Below are 17,589 nucleotides of genomic sequence, written 5' to 3'. Positions count from 1 at the left end.
AAATTTTCGTTGAGAGAAACCGCACTTTTGATCTTTATTAAGCTTCCACTCGTAAAAAGTGACCAGTCTTGTGGCAAAACGTAATCTTTTCTGTTCACCGTACATGATGAGATTCCTATGACGATGTCCGTCGAGGTGAACGACATCCGGATCGGTCGGAAACACGGTAAATCCTTCGATTTTCTAGCAAAGCCTTTCGCGCGATGCCGCGTCACATTTTCACGTAAGCTTTTTCATGAATATCGTTCTTTTTTTCATGCAAGTTATTTATGTCTTGTCTTCAGTTTTCTACGTTTTTACCCAGGACAAATTTTCATCGCTCGAAATATATTTTTCGTGCGAAAAATATAGATCTTTATGTGATTTTCCATCGGAAAGAATTCGAGCCAAGTTTTGTCGATTCGAATCCAATATTCAGTATGACATAAATATTTCTCTTGACACGTTGAATCATTGTTTACTGCATGCTCGAGCCGAAAGGAGCCTTTTTAAGAATTTAATGTGTTCCACGCTATAAATAATATGCTCGATATAAAAACCGATAAGCGGCGAATTAAGGATGATGAAGTGCAGATAACCCACAGCGTGCTCTGGCGATTACCGCGTCTCTTTAAGAAGTTCATGTACAACCTACGTGACTGAGAATTAAGGCAATGTAATCCTTCTTAAGAAGTATACATTGACATAATAAAGATAGTGACTGCTTGGCCACGCGGCTAAAAAAATACTGGCTGGAAAAAGTTGGCTTTAGTTTCTAAAGCCGAGATATTCAACAGCTTTTTACGAGCTTTGCGCATAGCGTGTCCTATTTTCTACATAATAAGATACTGTCTCTCGGAGCATTGTACGTTTCTTGCTTCGTTACCGGCAATTTCCGCACGGCGGCCGCAAGTTGCGACGCGCGCGCGTCGCGAATCTCAAAGCAGCGCACGTCGCGCGCAGGCACACCGTGATTCAGCTACCAGAATCAATTTTTAACGCACGACGCTCTTTCTCTTTCTCCCCTTTTTCTGGATTTTTCCTCTCGCAGAATGAGAAATATCTTCAACGTGTACAGGGTCGCAGCCCCTAACGTTAGAATGAAGAGCAGCGGTTTAGCCGGAGAGAAAGAATTTTCGTCACTCGCAGTCAGGTTTACATACGCGAGGGAAAGGGATTATACGGGAAAGGTTTATAGTGTCACACGGCAACTGTTTAGCATGCGCTGCGTTTCCACGCGAGATCTGATCGAGTCGAATCAGATTGCGTCAAATAACAGTCGAGAGTAGCTTTGTGTCACGCCAGTGCCCGCTATTGTACGTCTATTAGTGGCCGCCGGTCTATAAGTATACGTCTATAAGTGGCCGTAATTCGTCGATCGGATTTTATACGGTAATCAGAGCGAACTCGATAATTCACCTCAAGTCGATGTGGGATTGACCGTTACGTTGTTCATTATAAGGGACGTTTATTAAAATATTACGCTCACGGGGAAGAAGCATGCAACATGTTTTATCAAAGTCCATCCGGGAGAGATACTTTTTTAACGTTTGCGTTCACGTTGCTTCCCTACGACGCGAGCTGATTACCGATCGCGCTGATTCGCGCTCCGTTCTCTTTCATTAACGATATCTTCATTGCTTTGTTGCGCCGTCGTGACTTCATTTCACGAGCTTCGCGTGCGAGACGCGATATACTGTACGCTGCTGCTCAGCATGATTTTTGTCAAGAAACAAGTATCAAGCGCTTCGAGCCAAATGGCCTAATTTCGCTTCGGCAGAGATAACAATTTCTAGCGGAGGTTTACCACGCAGCACACCTGAAAAATGCAAGTAACCGCTGTAATAGATTTCTGATAGGCGCGGGCAGAAATAAGGTTCCTCGATAAAAAGACAAAAAGCACCTTCCGGCAAAATTCTGTTGCCTGCATTTTCTGTCGCAATGAATTATTTATGTTGCGACACGAATTTTATAGTTAACGCGCGCGCGGCGAGATACGTCGCTTTTTTTTTTTTTGTTTTTTGTATTTTTTTTTGCTTAAATTGCTCAAGATACTCGACGAAACGCCCAGCGTGCAAACTTTCCGAACGCTGTTTACACACGCTGCATTCATTTCCCGTACAGTACAACACCTGACCGTTTCGAGAATGCGCCGTGAAATAGCGGATTAAGATCGCAGTTTGTCTTTGGCGTTTAATGCCGAACTTTCGACATGGAAGTTTCACTACGTCGAATTAACAATAGCCGCTCGCGCTTTGAATTCGCTCTAGCTCTCGCGACAGCTATTTCGAGACAACGCATTCACTGTACAATTGCAACATGATCAAACGCGTTTGCAGGGCGTTTGAATTTATAAATTGAAAGTAATTTATTTAATTAATTTTTATATGGGTCATAATATATTTCTGTGTCCGAACGCTTGTATCTCATTTGAATTCTCTTTCACTGATTTTCGCTATATAAATTAATATAACAGCAAGATGAGGTATATTAAAAAGAGACGTAGGAGAAATATCTAGAGCGTTTTAATGCGTAACATCAAACAACCAGTTCCTCATTAAGCCTTTGCCATTTCATTCTGCAAGCGTATACATAATTTGTAACGAGCCCCGACATATGGGGTCGCGGTATGACGAATAATTCAGAATAATTCACCGCTACGCCGGTGCAATTTGTCTTACATTGTGTACGCCTTCCACGACACATCTTTCGCGCGTGACTTTATGCTCAATCGTCTTGCTTACAACGAGCACTTCAGCGGCAAAATACTTGCTGTCCAATTAGTAGCGATAAGTCGCGTTACCTGCCGTGTCTCGCGTGCGTTTGCGCAACTTTATCTTATTCGTGTATTTAAGCCGTATCGAGTCATTCTTTTCTCGCCGCCCCGAGGTAGCGCCGCGAGGTGTCATAAACAGCGTAAGCGTGTTGAGCAAGGGATGCAAATCCGTCTTTGTGGGGCAAGACGTGCCCGTTTGTACAGCACAAATGGATGATACAAGACGCATGCAGCGCGAGCGCGCTTCCTCCTTACCTTAATCCATTAAGCTCGATATCTACACGCGCAACATCGCAGCAGCGCGTCGTACGACACGACGAGGAATCGATTAAGGAGAGGAATAAAGGAGAGAGAGAAGAAAGCTGCTCGGGCGGCGCGGCGGCGCTACGCACGTGTCTGTGTGTGTGTGTGTGCGGACGGGCGGAATCATTGCCTCGTAAAAGGAAAAAAGCCCGGTTATGGAGAAACATCAGGATACGGTGGGATTTGTGGGGTAAAATATGATGTGATATCTCTCGTCGGAGGAAAAACTGCCCGCGGCATGTTGCCGCGGAGCTCTCTTCGAGAATCTCTCGTCGTGATAACGCGGAAGTTGCGCGTCAAGCGTCCGCGCCGGCTCCGCTTCCACCTTCGTGTGTGTGGGTGTTCGACCCAATTCTACGTTCTCCTTCATCGCGCCCGCGTCGCGTCGCCTCTTTTTCCCATTTTTCCCGAACGACCGAGCACCCGATACATCTGGCTTCGAGGACGGCTGCTGCCACAAGTGGCGCCGAAAGAATAGGGTATCGATATACCCTCCCTTATGTAGGACATTTCTTCCGAAAACACTGAGAATGAATAATCTCTAGGGGGAAGGAAAGAAATCCGCGATTTTGCAGTCCAAGGCTTCGCGTGCGCGGGCGTAGACACGCAAAATCGTGCGGTCGCCGAAGAAAGAAGTGTTAAGTGTGACTCAGCTGGTTCCCGTAGGTCGCGTGTTACGATCAAATGTCTTATTATATAGTGTCTACGCCGTTGGGAGCATGCAATAATTATACGATTATGCGCGCCGGTTGACGTGTTACTTTCATTATTTACCAGTCAATTTACGAAAGAAAGTTTTTCAACCGCGGTTATAAATAACGTCGCGTTTTTAGAAGAATGCTGCACGCTAGGCTCCACTTCGCTATTATTTTCACGCGACACGCATTTCTAATTCGTTATTCATCGGAATCATAAATCGCTGATTCCGGGGTTTATTTTTACGAGCGTATCTCTGAAATGCCAGAATCCCGAAATTTTTTCATCTATTAAAATCGTGCGTTTATGCGTTGTTCGCATGTACGGTTTTTCCCCGAGCGAAAACATGTTTAACAGTGGTACTTATATATTTTATCCAGGATCATAGTTTTTCATATCAAGTGTACAAAGAAAACCGTGTTTCACATTTTCCAACATTCTTCAACGTATACTGTATATGAGAAGCGTACGATATGAGCTTCGATAAATATCGCGGAATACTAACGATGTTAGCATAGTTGGTTGTGTCATCGGACATAATAAAATCCGCTGGAAAAAAATTTCAATTTTCGTCCGTATTGTTGTCTTTTGTTTGAATACGAGCCATATGTGCCTGAGATATTCTTATCAACGAGGAAGTTATTATCGGTTTTCGCGACCCCTTCGTATTTTACGTACCACACGATATAACAACTTCATCCGCGTACCGCAGTGACGAGGCAATTAATTCGCGTGACAACGATTGAAGCCATTAATTTTCAATCGGTCGGCTCGACATTAATCGCAGGTTTATTAATTAGCGTCGGGATCCAAAGATAACGACAAACCGGAAGAGCGTCATCCTTGAGTGAGTTACGAGCCAATTGCAGTGTTTATGCTAATTTGCGATACGATGTCCCATATCACTTTGGAGATAGCATTAAGTAAATTTGTTATATTTTACGAAAGTCGCCGACAAATAATCATAAGCACAATGTTAAAGACGATCGTCGGCACGCGCAACGCAACGGGAAAATTTGCTCCCTGCGAGTGATGAATGATAATTGTGAAAGTTTCAAAAATCAGATGATTTGTGAAAAAGCAACGCCCGTGCCGCGCGCTCTGTTGCGGTTCCAGAAACTCGTTTCGGGCAGACAAATTCACCGTGGCTTTTCGCCAGACATGCCGCTATTCCTTCATCTCGCCGACGCTAAGCTATCCCCGTTCCAATTTGCTCGGAAAATGTTTTTCCTCACTTCGTGACTCGAAGCCGTGAACGGGGACGACTTGGAAATTGTAAGAACGTCTTCGGGCGCGTGAAGAAACGCTTGGACAAGACGAGACTTCTTTCCAGCCTTTCCAACGTTATATATATATATTTCCTCGCTTAAATACTTGGAAAGGTTCCGTGAACTCGAGAAGGTAGAAGCTCGGCGGATTCGAAGTTAAGAGCAAAGAATCTAATAGAAGAAAAATCAGGTCTCGCGTTTCGATCCGACGAGATACGAAATATTCTCTTCTTTTAACTTACGTTGAACTTCCTAACGCGCGCATTCGTATTATTTTACTGAAATACCGAGAGGGAAGGTTTTCCTTAAACCCACTTGTTTCTCATCGGAAGTCGATTTATTTAACGAACTGGTGGAGCATCTTTCTCGGGGGATTCGCCGTATTGTTAGAAGAAGCGAACAGGAAACGTACGGATTTGTAGCGATTTCTATCCGATTCCAATTAAAGACTCGTTCGAGACGTCGTCGCAACGTTATACGAGTTTCTCTTCTCGACGCTGAAACGCAAGCAGAGCAGCGAATCTTGCTCGTTACGTTATCTATGCATTACCGACAACTCGATTCCTTCCACGTTTCCTCAGGAATCGAACTACTCCGGCTCAAGTAATGACAACAAGAAGAATCGACGCTTATCTCGATCGATGCGAGAGAAAACGTGAGGAATAAAATAAAACTGCTAAATTATGGAAGCTGATAAAACGATGTACATTTATATCTCTTTTTATTAATACCAAATTGCAACGGTTTCAATATAATAGCTGCAGAATTGATTAACAAGAGAGAGAGAGCCGTAATAGCGAGACTTTCGATCATCGAATTTCACTTATCTTCATCTCCGCTGCCGCGCGTATATGAAACCAGAATCCTAGAGCTGACTATCCGAACGATTGCAGGAAATTGAAACTGGTTGCCTATCTCTCTAGCTCGATCTCATCACCGAAAACTCAACGGTCGACGAGAGCTGCAGTGCGCGCGCGGATTAAGTACGCGGCTCATTATTGATTATTCGTTACATTATTAATTACCCTGTGTGTCACGTTATAAATAATAATTAATTTACATCTTGTATAGGTTTGCACACTCTGTGTATCGAATCGTACCGTGTTTACTTAATATTAACTATTCTAATTTGCCCCCAACAAGTACAAATTTAATAACGCTAATTTTCATTCTATTGCAGAGTTTCAACGTACTCTCAACGCTCTCCAACCCTCGCCATGCATGGATTTTGAACTTCCACTTCCAGCACGAGAGTCTGTGAAACTAGGCGCGACGCGGAACGGTAAGTTTGACAGATTTTTTTTTCCCTACATTTCCGCTTCTCAATCGTTCGCTGGTTAGATTAGCATATTGCGTTATTGTGATGCGTATATACAAATGATGATTGCGCAATGGGCGAAATGGCAGTAACGAGCGACTCGTTTAATTAGGATTAGAACAACATGTCGAAGGATCTCATTAACGATAATATATATTCGCTGTTCGATAATAAACGTGACCGACAAACGTTGCAATTACCCTGTTGCGCGCTCAGATTCCGAATCCGATTCGGGGAAACAGAGACGAAACGATGGAGAGCGAGTCTCCGCACACATGCACGCACGGTACGTGTATCACTCTCGAAGAATAATTCAGGGAGCCTTCAACATGGAACGGAGTTACGGTGTGACGGTGCGGCGATCAATTCGAATCTCCGAACTGCGCGAAATTTCACGTCGCGAATTCTTCCATTCTACACGACGTTTTCGTGATAATTACCGGGTATCGGGTGGAGAAAATTTTATACGAGATACGGGAAATATGTGCAAACATGCGCGCGAACGTTTTTACATTAAATATAAGGATTTTGTACGTCACGGAGATGTCGAGACCACTCGGTCGGTTTTCTCTCGTTATTTATTTAACATGATTTAAATCGGGCTAGAGTAACGAGCTTCTGTAAATGGTGGGGAATTGTAATGATTTTTACCCGTGGCTGGTGCTTTAATTAAATCTTCTTGTTTATTTCGTATATGAATAATATTGGTATGGTTAGCTTTCTCGCCTAAACGGTTATATTCTCGCGCGAGAAACGCGCGCGGTGGAAGTCACGAGTTGGTAAATTCACGACAACGTGAAGCATGGGCGAATTTAAGCAAGAGAGCCATAAGAGAAATAAATTCGCTCGGGGGATAGTTCCCGGAGAAATTCCGGGCGCTCGCCTACTGGATACATCGGCATTTTCAAGGATAAAAGAGACTGTGTGATACGATATCGAACACTTCAGTCTATCTCCTTACTAGAAGCAGAGAACGGTATAAAGTACAATAAAGGGAAAAGCATATATGCCTGATCGAATTTCAGATTGCTGTATTCTTGCACTCACACTCGTTATTTAAAAAGACTAGAATTTTTCAAGTTTTTAATTGGATTAACAATATAAATAAAGCAGAGAAATACAACGATCGAGTTGTATGATTTTATCATGAAATTATCATTGGAGTAAAACTCGCCAACAGTTTCGCGCTCGTTATAACAGAATCTCGCGTTTTCGCGTTTATTCAATCTGTCACGGCAAGCGAGCAATTGAATAATTGCTAAATACGAGACATTTTTTCAGGTGTTTAGGAAAGAGAGAGAGAGAGAGAGAGAGAGAGAGAGAGAGAGTCGCTCATGAATATTTCAGTAGCGCGGGCTCGAGTCTCTCTGAAACGCAAACGTAAGAGGGCTGAAAGAAACGCGGAGCATAATTTTTTTTTTAATAAGAAAAAAACATTTAATATATTTTTCTTAAGAGACAAATGGTACGTGGAAACATTCCGCGCGTTTCTCTCCTTCCTCTTTTGCGGCGCACTTTCGTGGAAATTCTCGAAGAAATCTCTTTGCCATTCCTGCGTACGGAAAATAAACGGGGACAAACTTTTAGCTGCGTAAAACATCATTATTAACTCTGTGCGTAGGCGCGGAACTAAATTTAACGTTACACCGTTGACAATGAATGAAGGGGCTATGTACGACGAGAGACTCGTGGACCTGTAAAATGCGGCGTGGGCGTGGGAAGTACGTGCCGGTGCGTCGTGATAAAAAAAAAACGATGCTTGAAATCACCAGAGTTAATAGACACTAAAATTAACGGTGACACGCACCGGCCGAAACACGCGAGCGTGTTTCGGAAATGTCGTCGGCTTCCTCCCGATCCCCGTCGCATTGCAATATCGGCTGCAATAAAGTTGAATCGCTCGAATCAGTTGTCAGAGTGATTCGTGGGTGGTTAGAGACCTATCGGTTTGACCCATGCACTCGTCGATTATTCTTCTTTCTTTCTGAATGACATCACCCACGTGATTTCCTTTAACCAGATATCCTGTTTCCTCTCGCAACTTGAGGGCAACTCCCCGCGCTTTTATCGTCCGTCGACCCACGCGTTTCTACGATCGAACGAATCATATCCCGTGTTTTGTAGCAAAACAAGTATGTAATGGGAACAAATACATGTGTATTAACGGTCCGTTTAACCTTTTGAACATCGGGAGGCGGCTTTAATGATTTGATTAATCAGACATTCTCTCAGTAAGATAAGTGAATGGATTATTTCCATTATGCGTCCTGTCTGTGGGCCATTTTCGCGAGGAGTAGATTCCCGCGAAACAACATTAACGAGCAAGTTGCAAAATGGCCGGGAGAAGTTGAGCCGGTGGCTGAATGGATTAAAGCGCAACTACGTAGAGTATGGAGGATCCGGCTTCGGACCCCTCCCTTCCTACTCCGAACCCGTGCAAAACTTTTCGCAATTGTTAAAGTATTAACTCACTTTTAAAGCGGCTTTACTTTCGCGCATTTTTTGCCGGCGTGGAGCTGCGCGGGGCGGCACGAGGAAGCACTCCCCGATAATTAACTTGATTCGCGCTCCCATGTAGCTCTCTCCCCCTCTCTCTCTCTGTACGCGAATAATATTAACTATACATTCTAATTGATACTAATCGTGTTTATGCTCGTTTTCATCAAAATGCATTTCATCCGCGTGCCGCTTTCATCGCGTCGTTATTTTTGAGGGCTTAAACTTGCGCTCAACGTTCCGACGTATCGAATATAACATTTGACCTTAATTCCCGTTTCCCAAGTTATTTTAACTATGCCTTCAAGTATTTCAAATATATCTGTAAAAAAAAAGTGTAAAACATCGTTAACTATTCGCGTGCTTGGCTGATATTACTGTCTCTCAGAGATTCGGTAGTCGGCAGCGCGTGGAACTTCTAAAACTAAAATATTTGGTTGAACTTTACCAGTTGCATCCTACCGGTGTGTACTAATGAAAAAATGGCATATAAACACCGTCCAACTATTTTAAGAAACATCCTAGCGTGTCCAGAGAAGTTTTCCATTCTGGAAAGAATTTAAGGTCGAGTTGCCCGGGCTGGAGCTTCTCCCGTATAGCGACCCCATTCCATTTTCTCCTTTTCCATTGCGTTCGCCTCGTGTGCGGAACTGATGGTAAAATGAATCCGGCGCTATGAGGATTGTATTTTGTAGCGGGTCGAGTGGCACCTACGCGAGAAACGACATTACTCGTATAGCGAGAGCGAGAACGTAACAAAAATTGGATGAGGTGTGACGTTTAGCTGAACCAGTCGCGGCGCGAGCTACCAACCTGTAAATTTTTACTCATAAGTTCTGGACATTGCCGATTTGAGAGAGAAAGGAGAGATAACATTCGAATTATTCGACGAAAAACCGTTTCTATACGCAAAATGCAACGCGTAACGAGTCCGAAAACAATTTTCACGCCTGATCATCGAAAACGGGAGGGTTACTTATCCCTCGAAATGTTTACGAACGCGCCGTAAGTGTCTTTTTAAAGCCTTTAAAATAGTTAGCGTTGACCAAATAGATCCGCATGCAGCGTGAAACGTCGTAAAGTCCATTTTTACAGTCTAACGTTCCTCGAAGAAGAACCCGCTGTAAAACGCCCCCTTCCCCTCCGCTGAAAAATTTACGCAGCCTCGCGCCTTCTATTTACCATGAGGCGAGATAATAAAACTAATGATGCCGTTTTACCGGTTCCTGAAGGAAACGATAAAGTTCGTTTTCTATATAGTGCGCGGGCGTATCGAGACAAGGCACAGAACCTTCTTCCGCCTCGCGGTTTCCGACTTCCAACTCGATTTCGTTTCGCGGCGATTCGATTACGGACATCTATACCTGGTAACAGACTGAACGTCGACCTGGGGAAGGAAGAGAGGAGAAATACGTGTGGGATAAATGATCTCGTATGGAACGCTACACGGCCGTTCGCTCACGAGCCCATCGAGAAAGGCGCAGGTTATATTAACGTTTTATCGCGCTGTAATGCATCGGCGGCGGTAATGCGCCTCGGCGCGCAGCAAATTATGAGCCGCGACCTAACTTGCCGTGCATTAAATTTCGAAAATAGAGCGCTTCGGTTACCAAGCACGAACGGCGGCAAAATGTATAGTTATTAGTATCGTTAGGATCAAGTCGCGTTCTATCGGAATAAAATTTCCGGCACAAACTCCGACACATCTCCTTTTTCCCCGACGACGGACGGACGGTGCAATATCGAGTTGCGCGCGAGACGAACGCATCGCGGTATCATCCGCGATTATGTCATCGCGATTGTGAGACCCAGAAGGATCCCGCATTACCGGAAAGTCACGTGAACTTTTGACCCGACCCGATTTTAGCTTTTAGCGATATTCATAAATTCATAAACGCATAGACCAATGAATTTATCGGAAACCGGACCTCGGCGATGCGTCCGCGATTTTGTCCGCTTTAACGGCAATGAATATTTACTTCCTTTCTTTGTCTATTTTTTTTTCGAAAAAAAAATACGAGAAATTAATTAAAGCGGGACATAAACGATGCAGCGAATAAAGCGAACACATAGTTGAGCGCAGTACGTCTATTTTTTTTTTTTTTTTCGTGAATATTCATGAACGATACGAAGCGACCACTTGGCGAAAGTAATAAATTTCGTCGTTGATATTGTTTTATGTTTCGTAATAGTAACCCCGTCTGCGAGATTTTTGATTGTTTATTGTTACTATTGTTAAATTACTGGACAATCGTAAAGCATTCTATCGCGCCGCGTTTAGGTATGAGCATCGAACAATGCGGAAATTCTCGTGAGCGAAGCGTATACCTGTTAGCGGTTAATCAAATATCGATTGTAGCGAACAAATGGGATCGAAGGGCGAGCGCGACCTGCCTCAATCTAATAAAATGAAAACGCGAAGAAAACAAAAATCACGCGAGGTTTGCCTTTTCACGAAGCGGAGAGTGCGTCAGTTGCGTGACGTAGCGCGACTCATTCGCAGTTTGAACAACCGAGATACGTTTACAAATGTATTTGGGCTAATTTGTGTCGTCCACGCTCGTCCTCGCGTGGGCGACGCTACGTGCGTCTGATCAATAATAGACTCTTACTACTCGCGGCGCGCGGGCGAGCCAGCTCGTTATTTCGACACGCGCTCACGATCCGGTGTATTCTTATTCGCGGGTCTCTTACGGAGAACTATGGAGCAGCATAATCAAGAGCCTCATTGATTAAAAACTGATGAACGGAGAAGCGAACGATGGCATCGCGCGGGAAAATGAACGATCGTCTCGGCGCGAACATAGCGAACAGTAGGCGCCCTCTTGAAAAAAATGTCAAGCGGGTGTCGAATATACGCATTTGCGTGTGTCTCCGATCGATGTTTCGTCGCCGGTTATTCGTTTTAAGGAGAAAAGCGAGGTCAGGTCGATCGCCAGTCGGCAAGACCTTGACTCAGTGGCCGTATGCAGCGACGAGTGCGCACGCGCTCCCTCTTTCTCTCTCTTTCTCTTTCTCTTTCTGTCTCTCTCTCTATCAGTCTGGCGGCAATAAGCCAGGCCAGGTTAGGACGGAGTAGAACGTCGCTACTACTACCCCTCTACTATTACTACGCTTACGTTTACCACCCTCTCGATCGTTCGTACGCCTACGCCGCTCACGCGCGCACGTGTACAGCTCGATTCTCCTACGCAACTCCGATTAATGAACGCGTCACGAAGAGGTTGCGAGGTCTGCGCCCGCGATGCCCCACAACTCAATCTCCAATCCCTGACCTCTGACTCTCGACAAAAGGGTAAGATCAACCCTTGTCCGATTTGAATAATCTCCCATCCAAATATCGACAACCGGATATATCTCCGTGTTTCTCCTTTTTTTTAGGAGATAGATGGAGAATAATTCCCGTGACGCTTAGTTTTATTGTTTTTTTGCAGCTACTAAACAGTCGCAATTAGTCCATCCTCCCTGTGGAGAGATCTCTACTGGCCCCTTTGCTTTTACATACAAATATAAACGTTATCACCGGCATCATCATCGGAGTTGTCTCATTAGTATGCATAACCGATCTTTTTTTTCTTCTTTTGCGCGTATCTTATTTTGGACCATCGCGTGGTCCGAATAACGAGAAACAGGGGAATGATTCGAATCTCTTAGTTTTCAGGAGAGCTTTCCATCGGAAAAATTTTAGCAATTATTAAAAGGTCTGACCGCGCAAAGATAAAACATTAAGTACAATTGAATGTTAAATAAACTCAATTTAGTCTCGAGGGTAGACTCCAATTTCAGTTGCTGAAAAATTCATTCTGTAAATGGTAGTCCCGATTTGTATGAACAATTCAAATATCATTACCTGAAATTCTTCTTCTTTACGACATGATTGGTAACACGGTATCGGTTTTCTGGTCAAACATAATGGATGCTTTAGCGCCATTCGCGTTATGAATAATTACGTAATTTGCGGCGAGATGTTGAGAGATTCTACCGCGGGGTATATCGATCATACGCCGCAATTATCCAATATCAACGCACGCGCGCTGGAGCAAAATCTCATTTTCCTAACTTGTCGTAACGTAAATTATTGCGTGTTACTTATGTAAAAAACACGACAAAAACGATGTAACACACACGTTCGGGGAAAATCTTTCCGATTCATCGTCAGTGACTTTAATGCCATAGATATTTATACGTTATTCATGTGGCCGGATATACTAAATAACCGAATGACTACGGGTATAATGTGGATGGGAAAGGTCAAAGGATACTCCGAGATAACGGAACGCGTCTCTGTCCTTGAAAAGACCGAAGCGGTTCTAGTTGCGCCGGCTGCTTTCTAAAGTTTTAAAGCGCGAGCTGTATCTAACCCTGCAAATTACCATAATCGGGTTTGCAGCATCGATTATGCGAATTGTGTGGCCGAAGCTTCGTTCACGCTATGTTCGAATTCGTGCTTGCCAGGTATACGCGTCCCACTGAATTTAAACTAGATTCGTGCTAAATTAAGAATTTACAACTGCAAAGTAAACCGCGCGCCACGAGGTGAAATGCGAAAAAAAATATCGATTTACGTTCACGTACATTTCGCGGCCGGGATATTTTATCGGATTTCATCGGGCCACGATTAAATGATTGGGATAAAACGTGAAATCTGCTGAATTTAAAACGTGGAAAAACGAGTCGAGCAAGTTCAAGGTTCACCGTATATGTGGAAAGTATATAACCTTTGGACGTCTGACCTCCGCTTCTTGGATTATATAGCAGAAATGTGTCGATGAAGGGCACTCGATGATGAAATCGGAAACTATGTCAAGTATTTTTGACGAGAGAGAGAGAGAGAAAGAGAGAACTGTGAAAGCATAGTACTGCGGATTCCAGAAATCGTGCTGCATCTAAGAAGTCTCTCGTTAACTTTCAAAATCAGTTAAGGCAATCGAATCCTTTCTGAAGGATCTTCCTTTGCCTCATTTGGCTTCGCATAAGAGATACAGGTTCGCGCTTAATCCTATACTTATATGTATATACGTTTACGAAGCTTAGCCGCGGCACAGAGATAACATTTATCTAAAATAGGAACGGGCATCCCTTTGCTGATAAATGGCGCGTTATCTCGGCAATGCCGCCTTTTCATTGGCCCGCAGAATAATTTGACCCTTCGATAAGGGAAAGTAAGTTTGGACGCAAATCTCGATTACCGTGCCGTTATTTAAATGGCCGTTTCCGTCAAACTTATTCGAGGCTGCCTTATCTGGCGACGTTCAATTTCGAGCACAATCCGCATAATCGCCAACCCTTTGGCAATCCCAAATCTCTTTTCGGTAACACGAATGTACGTCTTGTATATACCAGGTGCTATTTTTACCTCAACAATTTTGGAGATCGTATCCGACTGGGATCGTATCAAATACAAGACGGAATATTATTTTCCGTGCAAGAACACAGAAATGCTGTTTTTCCATGTTATTCCTATACACCTTCGTGCGGTCGAATGGGAAAATGTTTTCGCTCCGTTTAACCGATTTGTCAAATTCACGACATACTTGCAAATTTCTGGGAAAGTATCGATTGCGGGCGCAGCCGCTACCTTATGCCGTTGCCGGCACGGCGCGGCCGAACTTTTACCGTTTTCGCGTGCTTCAGACACATCGACCGGCAACTTCCAAAGCGGTCGTTAAAGTAGCGGTAACCCTTGAACGATTTTCATAGACGCTGACCAGAAATCATGCAATCTACTGGAATTTACATGTATTCTGCGAATACATTGTGAATCTATTTGGAAGAATAATAACCGTTAAGAAAAGAATAATATCCTCCTGTCCTTATGTCTGAACCTTAGAAGTAAAGAATCGTATCTCCAGTTTTTGTCAAAATTAGAGTTAATACTTTTTCCAATATATCATCAGGAGTTTAAAATTGTATAATGGTTAAAGGATCTTATGTTCATTATTACTAGTTTCTAAAATACAACGTTTTAAACAAGTCGTATTGGAAATTTTCATAGAAATAATCAACTTTAAATCTTGTTTTCTCTAAATTTCTAATAACGAAGATACCATTCTTTACCTTTAAAGTACAGATATATATATATATATTTTTGCGATGCAAAACGCGATAGAATACTAGGCAGAAAATTTACGATCGATATTTACTATTTATTTACCTGCTGCTACCATTATTTAAACACACATGCAACATTGTCATTACCATGTTTTCTATCCAGTTATAGGTATTATTTGATTAATCCGAGGTCAATTCCAAGGGAGACAAAGCCGAAGATAAAAATCATTCTTGAAGGAATATCTGAGAATTAACTTCTTGTCTTGTTCTCACCTTGGGGACAAACGCGGCGTTTAGGTTCTGAATTTTTGATATCCTTTTTTACCTTAATTTCTCATTTCCATGCATAAGACCATCTTATCCGTCTCTGACGATGATACTCTCGGTTTGTCAAGGATATCAAGTCCCAGCTCCTCCGTCCCAGCTCCAAATCCAAAAAGAGTATAGAACGGAGCGAGCGGAATGTCCGGGTAGCGCGCCGAGAGCGTCTCGACGATAAATAGAGCGTAATTTCGTTTCCGTATATAGTGTGCTCGTCTCTAATTCTATCTTCTATCCACACTCTCGTCGTCTCGCGGAGGGTCGATGTTACGCAAGCGGAAGAATGTCGTGAGTTACATCATACCCGTCCCCGGAGCCCCGTGCATTCGATATATCGATTCATCCCCCAACGCGACGCGACGGCGACGCGACGGCGACGTGTCCTTGTTATTTCGTGCAACGGTCAGACGGTCACCAGACTGACGTAGATGAAAATAGTTACGTGGCAAAACGAATCGACAGCAACCCCGGAGTGCAACTCCGTCAAGTGCATTATCCGATCGATATAGGTTTCTGGAATGTATTCAAGGCCAGCAGTAGGAAATTCGATTTTTTCTCTATATATATTCTTTTTTTTATCCTATACATCGGTGTTTTATGTATTATGTGTACTCGACCCGCGTGGCGCAACGGAAAAACGCGAATGTACGAGTGCATAGATCATCATCTCCCTCTCGAATAGAACACGGCGATATATCAACGAGCGTAATGGTACACGCGTCGTAATGTCGTGTAGATAAATGGATACATGTGTTTATGCGCCGATGCATCCGTCGCGTCGTTTTCCAAAGAGCCGCGCGCGCGCTCGATGAGCAAAAGTCTGGATATATACTCGATAAGAATTGGTTGTTCCGTAGAAAACGCAATCTCCGCTTATTTATGAGAAAGACATAAAGACATGGAAACGTATAGAACATAAATCGATATCGTTTCCCGTTTCTCTCGAGGAACGGAACGTTTACGGTGTTTTAAAGATATATCCGAGGATATATCGGGGAGGTGCACACGGCTGTTTTAACGGTAAAGACATTAACCGTGTCGATGAACGTAATAACGTTCGCGCTATATAAATCCTGCGATGAACGTTACGAAGCTTGACACGTGATTAACAAAATATATAAGACGCAATATAACATGGAGATATAAAACTGAGATGTGCTTGCGATATATTTACGGAGCTTTTAACAGTACGCGAACAGACAGTTTAGAATGAGAAAAGTTGCTATTCCACCGGAGTGATTCTATTTACGCCCTATGCAAGTTTCGAGTCGCGCAACTGGGTCACCAAGGGACCTCCTGAAAAGCATTTGATTTCCCCATAGCACCGTCCTAACGCCCCTATTGTTGCCACGAAAAACTATGCTGTTATTATTTATCAAGTGAAACTCTCAAAATTTTAGCGCGTTGCTGCATCGCGGAATAACGATGCCATTTAAAATATCGCGATGCAGGGCGAATTACATTGCTCGAATTATGTTGTAAGACTATTAGATACAGAGTGACAGAGTTTGTGTACATTGTCCAACGCATTTCTAACAAGATGGTCTGTTTGGTTGTTTCAGAAACTCCCACAATGTGAACGTACAAACAAACGCAAATGCCCAACAAGGCACGGCCTCGTCAAGAGCGGTCTCCTCAATCCCCCATAGATGTCTTGTAAGTATCGAAGGGATTTTCCGATTAAAACTGTACGGGAAATATATCTCGATATATCTCTCCTCCGTTCGCGCTCGATTCAATTACGTCGGTACCTTGCGGAATCCGCGGGCGAGAGAATCGTATGTAATTAGTTAATTAAAGTTTCCGCGCTTGTCCTCCTGACGAGAAAATTGCTACTTTCCGCGGCTACGTCCATTGAATTAGCTCACGAGATAATGTTCAATTTTAACGGAACGGAAGATCACATCGTGTGTTGCAATCCTTCTTTTTATCTTTAACACCAGTTATCTTTATCTTTAACGAGGCATCAAATTTCACGCCCGTTCAAAGTAAAGTCGCGCTCCGAAGTGCTCGTCTCGATAGTTTACCTACATTAATGCGTTATGTAAATTTGCCTGGCCGTATAATTACACGTTGATACGCTACGACGGCAATAAGTAAATAGCTAGTCGTTTCGATAGTCGTGAGTGCCGAGCTTCGCTAGGAGCGCAACGACGCGGAAGGCAACTCTGGAAATTGCAATTTGTCCGAATAACACGGGCCGCGTATTTCCCACGGAAACACCTCGGCCTGCCGCCATGCCGCGCCGCGCCGCGCCACGCCACACCGCGCCACGCAATGGCACAAAGCAAATTTTAGCTAGAAAACTTGCGCGTCAAATGGCTCCCATTGTGCAATAGGGAGTCGACTGTAACGCGAATGTTATTCCGGGCGTATTTCGC

The 17,589-nt window shown here is 43.6% G+C and overlaps 1 protein-coding gene across 2 annotated transcripts in view; it reads left to right on the top strand.

Annotated features, from left to right (window-relative positions):
- Positions 1-17,589, top strand: part of Hs3st-a (Heparan sulfate 3-O sulfotransferase-A) — a 42,808-nt gene that overhangs the window by 10,713 nt on the left and 14,506 nt on the right. For both annotated transcript variants that reach the window (XM_071787295.1, XM_071787294.1), the window contains exons 2-3: positions 6,203-6,304; positions 16,771-16,864. In XM_071787295.1, coding sequence (XP_071643396.1) covers positions 16,858-16,864 — 7 coding nt within the window. In that variant the 5' untranslated portion in view covers positions 6,203-6,304; positions 16,771-16,857. The remainder of the gene's footprint in view (positions 1-6,202; positions 6,305-16,770; positions 16,865-17,589) is intronic.

The sequence above is a fragment of the Temnothorax longispinosus genome, chromosome 9 (genome assembly GCF_030848805.1).
Source record: "Temnothorax longispinosus isolate EJ_2023e chromosome 9, Tlon_JGU_v1, whole genome shotgun sequence".
Classification (NCBI taxonomy): Eukaryota; Metazoa; Arthropoda; class Insecta; order Hymenoptera; family Formicidae; genus Temnothorax; species Temnothorax longispinosus.
This window is presented reverse-complemented; position numbering and strand designations above follow the sequence as displayed.